General features: G+C 41.2%; 1 protein-coding gene across 2 annotated transcripts; it reads left to right on the plus strand.

Moving 5' to 3' along the window:
• Nucleotides 1–2436: 2436 nt before the first annotated feature.
• On the plus strand, nucleotides 2437–11113 carry CCNB1 (cyclin B1). 2 transcript variants are annotated; one of them, XM_004465594.5, is made up of 9 exons: nucleotides 2437–2569; nucleotides 3256–3426; nucleotides 3509–3661; nucleotides 6363–6545; nucleotides 8194–8352; nucleotides 8761–8997; nucleotides 9311–9451; nucleotides 10307–10417; nucleotides 10884–11113. In XM_004465594.5, exons 1-9 carry the CDS (start codon nucleotides 2549–2551, stop codon nucleotides 10989–10991), a joined length of 1284 nt encoding a protein of 427 aa, XP_004465651.1. In that variant the 5' UTR covers nucleotides 2437–2548; the 3' UTR covers nucleotides 10992–11113. The 2 variants fall into 2 exon arrangements, with proteins under 2 accessions (XP_004465651.1, XP_058165599.1); XM_058309616.2 differs by having other exon boundaries at nucleotides 2456–2569; nucleotides 3488–3661.
• Nucleotides 11114–11710: the final 597 nt, after the last annotated feature.

The following is an 11710-nucleotide window of genomic DNA, read 5'->3' on the forward strand; positions in this document are numbered from 1 at the left end:
TCCCATGTGGTAGGCAGACGCTCTATCCATTGAGCCGTCTGCTTCCCAGCAATGGTTTCTTGATAGGTAATTTGATCAGTAGAATTATAAATACAAAGGTATTTATGCAATATTACCTCAGCATAAATACAAAAGATGCTAGGAGCACCACCTGCATTTTGGAAAATTTTGTACATGGGCTTCTAACTGTCTGAGAATCACTTAAACCAATCATCTATAAAATTACTACAAACTGTACTTAATCCAATCAGCTCCAGAACCTTTCCTTTGACTACCTAATTTTGTTGAAAAGTGTCATTAATTATTTCATGTGATATAGTACCATCAGCAAGATGATACCTTACCAGGATTCCTGTCATATTTATAACCAGCCTAAAGGTGTAATTGGTTCCAGGAAAAATAGGAACTGAATCCATACCAAGAATAAATAAGTAAATAAACTTGGAAGGGAGAGCTCTTACTTATTATAGAAGAAGGCCGAGAACTGAATGGTAAATGTGGAGGGATTGCTGGAATTGGGAAATCATCATTTTGGAACTGTACTGATATAGTATCAGGTAGGAATCACCAATGGATGTGAAAGCCAATGGGAAATCTGAGGAGGAGCAGAATATTTGCGTTGTCTTGAGTGTTTCCCCCACAGACACCTCTTTGGTTGCAAGGGAGAAAAAACAAAACAGCAACTTTACAGTGGCAAAACCAGGCAATAATTTGAACAAGCGGTTAAAATTTATCACCTATGACAGAGATTGACATTGTTTTTCTGAGATTTGATACCCTGAAAAGTATACAACACTTATGCAATATTACAGCCAACAATGTATATCAATTAAAATCACAAGGAAACAACAAACACAAAAATGAGAAAGTTCTATATATATATATAAAATGTGAGAGGTGGTACTGTGTTCTTCAAAAATGTCAATGTCATCAAAGAAAAAGAAAAGCTGTGGAAACTGTTCAGATTAGAGGACATTAAAAAGGCATGATAGGGAAGTGGACTTGGCCCAGTGGTTAGGGCATCCGCCTACCACATGGGAGGTCCACGGTTCAAACCCCGGGCCTCCTTGACCCGTGTGGAGCTGGCCCATGCGCAGTGCTGATGCATGCAAGGAGTGCCGTGCCACACAGGGGTGTCCCCCATGTAGGGGAGCCCCACGTGCAAGGAGTGCGCCCCGTAAGGAGAGCCGCCCAGCGTGAAAGAAAGTGCAGCCTGCACAAGAATGGCACCGCACACACGGAGAGCTGACACAACAAGATGATGTAACCAAAAGAAACAGATTCTCGGTGTTGCTGATAAGGATAGAAGCCTTACAGAAGAACACACAGCGAATGGATACAGAGAGCAGACCACTGGGGGGAGGGGGGGCAGAGGGAAAAGGGGAGGGAAACTTTTTTAAAATCTTAAAAAAAAAAAGGCATGATAAGTAAACATCCCATCCCAGATTGAATCCTGTACTGGAAAATGCTATAAACAACATTATTAACCCAATCAACAAAACTAGAACATAAACTAGATTAAATAAAATGTAACAATGTTATTTTCTTAAGAAATACACACTGCAGAATTTATGGATGAAGAGTCATGATGTACATAACTTTTCTCATACATTTTTAAAAATGTATATGCAGTATGTGGGCGGAGGTTGAGAAAATCATAAAGCAAATGGGGTAAAATGTTAAAGATAGTTGGATCTGGGTAAAGAGTATTAGGCATTCACTGTGAAATTTTTATGTTTGCAACTTTTGTAATTTTGAAATTATTTCCAAATCAAGAATTAAAACAAATGATTGGGGGGAAAGGATTGGCTTTGGGAAACAATTTTAAGTAATCTGTCAGGTAAAGACGCTGACATTATTCTTGCGACACTGTTGTGGAAAGATGACGGATCCAAAAACCTAATCCAATCCCTGCCGTTAATTGTTTACGACCCTTGGAAAGTTACTTAAGCCTCTCAGAAAAAAAACAAAACAGCCTCCACTCCACAGAGCTGCTGGAATGATCAAATGCAAGAATGTATATCAAAGCCTTTCATGAACGCTATTACTGACGCTGCGTGCCAACGTGGCCGGTGTGTATCATAATTGTTTCTAAAAGTGCTGCCCGCAGCACCGTCATTTTTCCAAGAGCACGAGGCCTTTTTGCCCACTTCCGCACACGCCTAAGCCTTTCCAGGGGGCCGAAGCAGCCCTCCAGGGAGCGCAGCCGCGGGACCTGACCGCGGGACGCCTCCCGGCTCTCCCACCCACCCCGCGCCCTCGCGCCGCGGCCTCGCTCTGGCTCCGCCCCTTGACGGAGGTCTTCGCGGGATCGTCCTGGAAACGCATTCTCGGAGGAACAGGCAGCCACCAATGAGAAGGGAGCGAGTGCCGCAAACAGGCCAATAAGGAGGGAGCGGTGCGGGGTTTAAACCTGAGGCGGGGCCGGCTCCTCCCAGCGTGCTGCGGAGGAACGGCTGTTGCTTAGGGCTGGCATCTGCCCCTGCTTCGGCGCGGCCCCCTAGTTCTGCTTCTCCCCTCTGAACTGCTGCCTGGTGAAGAGGAAGCCATGGCGCTGCGAGTCACCAGGGTGAGCTGCTGTGAACCGTGAGCAGATGAGACCTTCCTCGCTGCGTGCCCTCTCGTCCTTCGCCCGCGGGAGCGCCCCGCGGCTGCCAGGGGACCGGAGCAGCGATTTGGGGAGGAGGATGGAAGGTTACCGAAAGAGGCCTTGGGTGGGGGAGTTCGGGAGAAGTGAGGACGGACTGTCCGGCGGAGAGAGGAAGGCGAGAAAAGCCCCGGAAAGGCCTTGGATAAGTGGGAGTGTGGTGGAAGGCTAAAGGGAAACCTTTTTTTTTAAAAGGTGATGGTGGGGAGTGGGAGTAGCTTAGTGGTTGAGCGCCTGCTTCCTATATAGGAGGCCGTGGTTCAATCCCCGGTATCTCCTTAAGAAATGGGGATGGAGGGTCGCTGAGTGAGGCCCACCAACCACTGAATCCCTTTTCCTAGATAGAAGGTGCCTGCAATTGGAGGCTTTTGTTTCTGTTTCCTTTCAAATGTAGATTCACGGTGTTTAGAAATCCCTCAGTTCGGTATATGAAGAGGTTTGGGGAGGGGATTAACTTTAGAGAAGACTCTGGAACCCAGGTTTTCCCTCCGAGCCTTTTCACCCTGCTTCCCCCCCCCCCCCCAGCCTCTCTTGTGCCCCACCTTAATTAACCCTTGATTCACCCCAGCTTAGTTTGGCCAGCGCTGAAGTGGTCTTGCTTCTTGCAGAATACGAAAATTAATGCTGAAAATAAGACGAAGATCAATATGGCAGGCGCTAAGCGAGTGCCTTTGACCACTGCTGCAGCCTCCAAGACCGGGCTGAGGCCAAGAACAGCTCTTGGAGACATTGGTAACAAAGTCAGTGAACAGGCACAGACCAAAATGCCTCTTAAAAAGGTAACTTATTTTCCTGGCCCAATTTCTTTTTAACTATGACCCTTGATGGAGAAATTTTCAGTTCTCTTCCTTTCATCTACAGGAAGCAAAAACTTCAGCTGTTGGAAAAGTTACTGCTAAAAAACTACCAAAACCTCTGGAAAAAGCACCTTTGCCTGTGTTGGAGCCTGAACCAGAGCCAGAGCCAGAGCCGGAACCCATTAAAGAAGAAAAGCTCTCGCCTGAGCCTATTTTGGTAAACTTACTCTTACTTGTTTAGTGTTCTTTCCTCTCATTTGACTAATACACGGAGTAGCATTTGAATAAATACTAATCATAGAACATTTATTTAGTGCTTAACCTGAGGCAGGCTCTCCTAAGTACTTTCTATTTGTTAACTCACTTAATTTTCACATATACTCTCTCAGGTAGCTATTATTACCTCTACTTTTTAAATAACGGCTTAAAGAGGTTATGAATATCTTTTCCAGAGTCTCACAGCTAATAAGTAGTACATCCTGGATTCAAATCTAAGCTGTCTGGCTTAGAACCTGTACTTACTTACTTCTAAATGCTCTCTTATACTTCACCACTTTGTTAATGGTATTTATAGTAAGCTGCCTGGGCCCAAGATTTTGCTGACCAAGTTCAAGCCATTTCTGTGTCAAATTTATTGACTGAAACACAATATTCTTTTGGTTCTTTTTTTTGGGGGGGGGGTCACTTAATTTCTCTTGGTATGATATTCTATGTTAGTATGACATTAATTTTTCCATTGCATAATAATTTTAAGGTGTACCTCTGGAAAGTTCTTTAGGGAAATTCTTAGGCATTGACTTTTTTTTTTTTTTTTTTTTTAGCAATTCTATATCCTAAAATAAGAGAGGTGGCTAGGAGAAAGAAATGATACCTCAGATGGATTGTAACATTTTTGCCAAAGGAAAAAAATGACAGGTTTGGTACTATATTTTAGGCAGAAATACACTCTGCTCCAATTTTAGGAGCTTCAAAAATGTGACTTTTGTTTTAACTCTCTAATGTGGCTATTTAATAATAAATAAGCCTGTAACATTAGAATATATAAAGGTGTGAAGCTTTTCAGAGAGTAGGCAAGAAGATGGAGTAACAAGTTAGCCTCAAAAACCACAAACTTTTTATTAAATATCAGGTATGTAAATTTAACTACTGTGAAGGAAGGACAAACTATCTAGAAAAGAGTGTTTTGCTGAAATTGCAATAAAATGCATTCTGAGGCTCTAATTTTTAGAAAAAAAAACAAACCAAAAAGCCAACTTGGGAACAATGAGGTCCCAGCTTCAATCCCTGGTACCTCAAAAAAAAAAGCCATTCAACCTAGACTCATATCTAAGGGTAAGATATTTGAGACTATTGCTTTAGTGTTGATCTTCTGAAGACAGGACAACAACCATTTAGCAGGCAATTGTTACAGCATATCACACTTCCTGAGGTTTCCTTGAAAGTCCTGTACTGGTTCCTGCCTTTGCTTCCCTACTTCCTAAGAATGCCTTTCCCCACTTTCCCTTTCATCTAGCTAATAACCTTTTCATCCTTCAAAACAGCTCAAGCATCAACTTCTAAAGCTTTCCCTAACTTCTCCCTCTGCTACCCATGATCCTAGAATCAGTCTGTCATTACTTTATTTACTATCTATTCTAAATTCTAAGTTCAGGGACTCCAAGAAATCAGTGCCTGACTTGACTAAGGTGCTCAATAATTATTTGAACATTGTGGGGAAGGGAGCTTAAGGGAAATGTTTAATTATAGTGAGGTAGCTGATCCTTAGTTACTCCTAAACAGTGAGAAGCAGCCCATGTTTTGAAGAAAGTATACATCTAAAGACTAGCTTGTCATTCATTCATTTATATTTATTTTTATTTTTTAAAGATTTCTTTTTTATTTATTTCTCTCCCCTTCCCCGCCTGCATTGTCTGCTCTCTGTGTCCATTTGCTGTGTGTTCTTCTGTGTCCACTTGCATTCTTGTCAGCGGCACCGGGAATCTGTGTCTCTTTTTGTTGCGTCACCTTGCTGCAGTTAGCTCTCCATGTGTGTGGCACCACTCCTGGGCAGGCTGTGCTTTTTTTTTTGCACAGGTGGCTCTCCTTGCGCGTGGGGCTCCCCTATGAGAGGGACACCCCTGCATGGCATGGCCCTCCTTGTGCGCATTGGCACTGCTCGTGGGCCAGCTCACCACATGGGTCAGTAGGTCCAGGGTTTGAACCCTGGACCTCTCATATGGTAGGCGGATACTCTATCCGTTGAGCCAAATCCACTTCCCTGTCATTCATTAAATTAACTTCACATGATTGTACTGTGGAACAGATAACTACTTTCCTTTGAAGGAAAATCTGAATATGACAGTATGTGCTCCTGTTATATTTTACCTGATATCATTCAAATTTTACTGACTTCAAATTGGTTCAGTTGGCATTTCACTTTTGATATATAATTTTTTTCAGCCTAAAGGCATTTTTTTAAAAATATTGGTATGTTAAACATAGAAAAATTAGAAGAAAATAAAAAAGCTTTAACCTCCCCCTTAATTCTGTCACTTCTGTCACTCAAGCTGTATCACAGTGAATATTTTCGTGTATAACATTCAATATGCTTTTCTCTTTTTTTTTGTTTTTACAATCAACGGTATATGGTATAATCACAAAATTGTGCGTTCATATTGAATTTCAATATGAGAGCATTTTCATTACTCAAAACAAAAAGAAAAAAAACAAGCCACTGTGCTTTCACCCTCACCATTTCAATAATCACTTCTTAAAGAGAAATTGAATAAATCTGAAAAGACTAAAACTTCCCTTTCAGGAAGGAAATCTGACGTCTACTCAGCAGATTTCTTGAGTACAGTACCAATAACCTGACCTTCATTCCCAAACTACTGTGTGCTGCTGTTTGCTATTGTTTTAAGAGGTCTCTCTGTTTCCAGGTGGATAATCCCTCTCCAAGCCCAATGGAAACATCTGGATGTGCTCCTGCAGAGGAAGATCTGTGTCAGGCTTTCTCTGATGTAATTCTTGCAGTAAGTGATGTGGATGCAGAAGATGGAGCCGATCCAAACCTTTGCAGTGAATATGTGAAAGATATCTATACTTATCTGAGACAACTGGAGGTCAGTACCATTTATTAGTCTTTGCTTTTTCTAAACTGCATCTAGCTTTATTAAAGATATTTTCCGTTAACATTTTAAAGTAATTCAAGCAAGACATGAGCAGCACTTCTTAACAACAGATTACAATGTTAAAATTCTCCTTCGTAGCATACCAAAATTAGAGCCACTATAGAAACGATGGAGTCTATATGTTTTGCACAGGGAAAGGTCAATGTGAGGGCAGATGCTACAATCGTTTTTTCTAACAATACTATGTCATTGGAAAAGTCCAGATTGAAGGATGTATCTATCATGGTTGGGAGAGGGCAGGTCCCAAACTCTCTGGGTCTAAGGGGGATAATAGGGACAGGAAGTACATAGGGTTGGAGAAGATACTGAAAAACTAGCTACCCCCTATGCAAGGCATGTACCAATGTGACTGAGATACGTGCAATTTTCAGAGAATTGTTCCTTGTGCTCAAGAGGAGTACACTCAAAAACTAGGAGTAAAATTTTTTGTTTCCTTCCATTTCATCCCACTTTTGAAACTTAATGACATTTGCCCTTTGACTGAAAAAATCAAGGAAGCATTCTGTAACTAACAACTTAAACTACAGGGTTAAAAGATACAGCCAATTTTTGTTTTTTAATGCATTATCTTTGTGCCATCATTTACATCTTCAGTTCTCTTGGGCATCTCTGTTTTCTACAGGATTTTTCTGCAGGAAGACTTCATTTCAGGACCAACCTTCCTGCTTTGGATTTCTTTTCTGTCTTCTTTTTAGCACTTCTAGAAGTTTTGTTCTAACTTTGGAGGAGCAGATATAGCAGATGTGTGTTTTGGTCCTTCATGGTTCATTCTTCTTTATTATGCTGTTTATACACTAGAGCCAGAAATGCTGCAGCATTGGGGTCCACTGATCTGGGAGTTGCTACTATTTATTCTATTTCATAAAGCTCAGGTTCTGAGTTTAGAGTCTTAAGTGAAAAGATCTAAAATTTGGAAGGAAGTGAGTACAGGTGTGAGCCAACAGCTGTAGTGGTGAATTGAACACGGTAAGATCTGATTATATGAAAAACCTGCAACACTGTCCTGTATAGTGTTTGCTTGCTTTCTTCCTCAGTGCTGGGGCTATTTGGATCATATCAAAATTCGAGTTAAAAACTATCTTATAGGAAACAGACATGGTTCAACTGATAGAGCAGCCGTCTACATATGGAGGGTGCAGAGTTCGATCCCCAGGGCCTCCTGACCCGTGTGGTAAGCTGGCCTACAAGCAGTGCTGCTGCGCACAAGGAGTGCCGTGCCACGCAGGGGTGCCCCAAACGCAAGGTGTGCACCCCACGTGAAAAAAGCACAGCCCGCCCAGGAATGGCACTGCACACACAGAGAGCTGATGCAGCAAGATGACGCAACAAAAAAGAGACGCAGTTTCCCAGTGCCGCCTGATACTGCAAGTGGATGCAGAAGAACACACAGTAAATGGACTCAAAGCAAACAATAGGGGGTACGAGGAGAGAAATAAATAAAAGTAAATCTTTAAAAAAAAACAAAAAACTATCTTGTAGATTCTAAATGCCTCAGAGGTATTCTTTGGTAACTGATATTTCTGGATAGAAATTTTATGTGGAACCTGGCTTCTAAGGATAATCAGCATTTCTCTTGCAGGAAGAGCAAGCAGTCAGACCAAAATACCTACTGGGTCGGGAAGTCACTGGAAACATGAGAGCCATCCTAATTGACTGGCTAGTGCAGGTTCAAATGAAATTCAGGCTGCTGCAGGAGACCATGTATATGACTGTTTCCATTATTGATCGATTCATGCAGGTAAACATAATTCAGTAAGTGAAGTTTTCCCTTCCAGAGTTCTAGATGAGTCATAGGAAACTAGGAACTGACTACTGACTTTTTCAGCTATTAATAACTAGAATAGCATTGCTTCTAGAGGTTTGTAATCTGAATGCAGTGGCTGAAAGCAAATTAAACACCTTCCTTTACCTTGGCTTGACAAACATGTTTTGTTTATTTTTTTACCCCTATACATATCCTCTGTCATAGCAAATCATAGCAGTAAGGCTGATTATTGGAGGAAAAAGAACAAAATCTGGCTTGGGTTAGGATGTCATTAATTGAGATTTGCTATAAGAGTATGTCTTTCCTACCCTTCCTTCATAGTTCTGGGTAAGATATTTCCACATAACTTATTTATTCATCCAGTTGAAATTCTCATTGCAGAATAATTGTGTGCCCAAGAAGATGTTGCAGCTGGTTGGTGTCACTGCCATGTTTATTGCAAGCAAATATGAAGAAATGTATCCTCCAGAAATTGGTGACTTTGCCTTTGTGACTGACCATACTTATACCAAGTACCAGATCAGACAGATGGAAATGAAGATCCTAAAAGCTTTAAACTTTTGTCTGGGTCGCCCTCTGCCCCTGCACTTTCTTCGGAGAGCCTCCAAGATTGGAGAGGTAAACAGATTTCTTGAGAAACCTTTGGTAGAATCCATTCAGGACTAATGCTGCTGACTGAGTAGCTCTAATTTATCTGTCCTATATTATATATCTAACTACATGGAAAAGGGATAAAGACATTCATTGACATATATCAGTCAGGCTGCATATTAATGATGTTAAGACCTTCCATGGACAATTATATTTAAGAATTTGTAGAGAAAAATAGCATTTATACTTACAGATTGTGGGCATAATATGGGTTATTGGCAATGCCACATTTGAAATAAAACTCTAAAAGAAACTCAATGACCTGTAGATTTTGTTCCAGGTTGATGTTGAGCAACATACTTTGGCCAAATACTTGATGGAACTGTCTATGCTGGACTACGACATGGTGCACTTTCCTCCTTCTCAGATTGCAGCAGGAGCTTTTTGCTTAGCACTAAAAATTCTTGATAACGGTGAATGGGTAAGCTTTAGCCCCCAGGCATACAACCTAGATTGCTCCAAGCTTTAAATTATGAATGTGTTATTTGCCTGAATTCAGGATTATTTTCATTAAAGGACAATTTAGATGGTCCCTAAGTATGGAATCTACTGAAGGAATGATTAAAAATGATATCGTTTATAACATCTTCATAGAATCCATTTCATTACCTAAGTTCATCTTTCTGTACTTATTTGAGAAAGGTAGAACAGCTGTTAGTCCATCTTATGCAAAGATCATCTATAATGACAATAGAGCACTTAGGTTTGCATATATTAGTATATAATAACTTTAAGCATAGATTCCCACAGAAGTATGAAAAAAGTACCCATAGAAGAAGGAGAGGTCTTAAAGTTCAATTATAATTGGTCATATAGTATCTGTCCCACTCTCAATTAACATCCAGAAAGTATTTTATGAGAACCATTTTTTTTTTTTTTTAAGATTTATTTATTTAATTTCCCCCCCTCCCCTGGTTGTCTGTTCTTGGTGTCTATTTGCTGCGTCTTGTTTCTTTGTCCGCTTCTGTTGTCGTCAGCGGCACGGGAAGTGTGGGCGGCGCCATTCCTGGACAGGCTGCTCTTTCTTTTCACGCTGGGTGGCTCTCCTCACGGGCGCAGTCCTTGCGCGTGGGGCTCCCCCACGCGGGGGACACCCCTGCGTGGCAGGGCACTCCTTGCGCACATCAGCACTGCGCATGGGCCAGCTCCACAAGGGTCAAGGAGGCCCGGGGCTTGAACCGCGGACCTCCCATACGGTAGACGGACGCCCTAACCACTGGGCCAAAGTCCGTTTCCCTATGAGAACCATTTTTGATACTAACTTTTGTCATCCTAGACACCAACTCTGCAGCATTACCTGGCGTACACTGAAGAATCCCTTCTTCCTGTTATGCAGCACCTGGCTAAGAATATAGTTATGGTGAATCGTGGGCTTACGAAGCACATGGTAAGTCAGTGACACTAAGATGTTTTTAAGAAGTGGATATGATTAATTGAGGAAAGTGGATATGATTAATTGAGGAAAGCGGATGTGGCTTGAGCAATTGAGCTCCTGCCTACCACATGGGAGATCCCAGGTGTGGTTCCCAGTGTCCCTCCTGGAGAAGATTAGCAAGACAGCAGTGATCTGACAAGACAGGCTGGTGCAAAAAGCTGACAGAACAAGGAGACACAGGAAACAATGAGAAGCACAACAAAGCAGGGAGCGGAGGTGGCTCAATCGATTGAGTGCCTCTCTTCCACATGGGAGATCCTGGGTTTGGTTTCCAGCAAGTGGACATAGTGCACAAAACATTGGGGTGGGGCAGAGAATAAATATTTTAGGAGTTGATGTTTTAAGTGAGTATCTGTACCATTGGATCTTGTGATGTTTTTGTTTTCTTTCATTAATTACCATGCTTTTCTCTTTTTAGACTATCAAGAACAAGTATGCCACCTCTAAGCATGCTAAGATCAGCACTCTAGCACAGCTGAATTCTGCAGTAGTTCAAGATCTAGCCAAGGCTGTCACAAAGGTGTAACCTGTGAACTTGAGTTGGTATACTTTAATATTTGCAAATAAAATTGGCACTATGTGCTGTCTGTACATATTATTTGTTACATTTACTTCTAATAAAGTTTGTGGCCCTTTTTACTTTTTATACCTTTTAACTCACTTCAGTGGGATTGCTTCCTACTCTAGGGTGACCTAAAAGTTGTCTTAAAGATATGGTAGGGAATATAAAATAATATAAGGTGCTTTCTGATTACCTGGGGACTCGACTAATGTATGTAATTGTTACCTATGTGTTATACATGGTTTTTGTTTTATGTACCTGGCTTTTACTTTTATTAATGTGGATTAAGGCACTTAAAATGTTTGCTTCCATAGGGCATACTGCATGTAAGCCACCTAATCTTAGAGAATCTGCTGCCTAGTTCTCCAAAGTAAAAGTCTCATCTCACCCACAGTTCCCCTGTTTTCTATTTCTCTGGTTATTGCTGCCATAATTCTACCTCTACATTTACCACTATTTCTGAGTTATCATTTTTAGCTATTGTCAGTCTTTTCACTTTGTAAAATAAGATCTTTATATTTGAAACCCAGTTTTAATTTTGCTTTTTTGGTTAAGAAAAGAGAATCCTCAAAAAAATACAAAAGATATCCAAAGGAAAAGTTAATTTACCCCTCCTTTTATCCTGTTTATCAATACTATATACTTGAAGGACATTGATTTGGGATATATGTCCTTCCATGCCT

Source organism: Dasypus novemcinctus, chromosome 2 (assembly GCF_030445035.2).
Source record: "Dasypus novemcinctus isolate mDasNov1 chromosome 2, mDasNov1.1.hap2, whole genome shotgun sequence".
Taxonomy (NCBI): domain Eukaryota; kingdom Metazoa; phylum Chordata; class Mammalia; order Cingulata; family Dasypodidae; genus Dasypus; species Dasypus novemcinctus.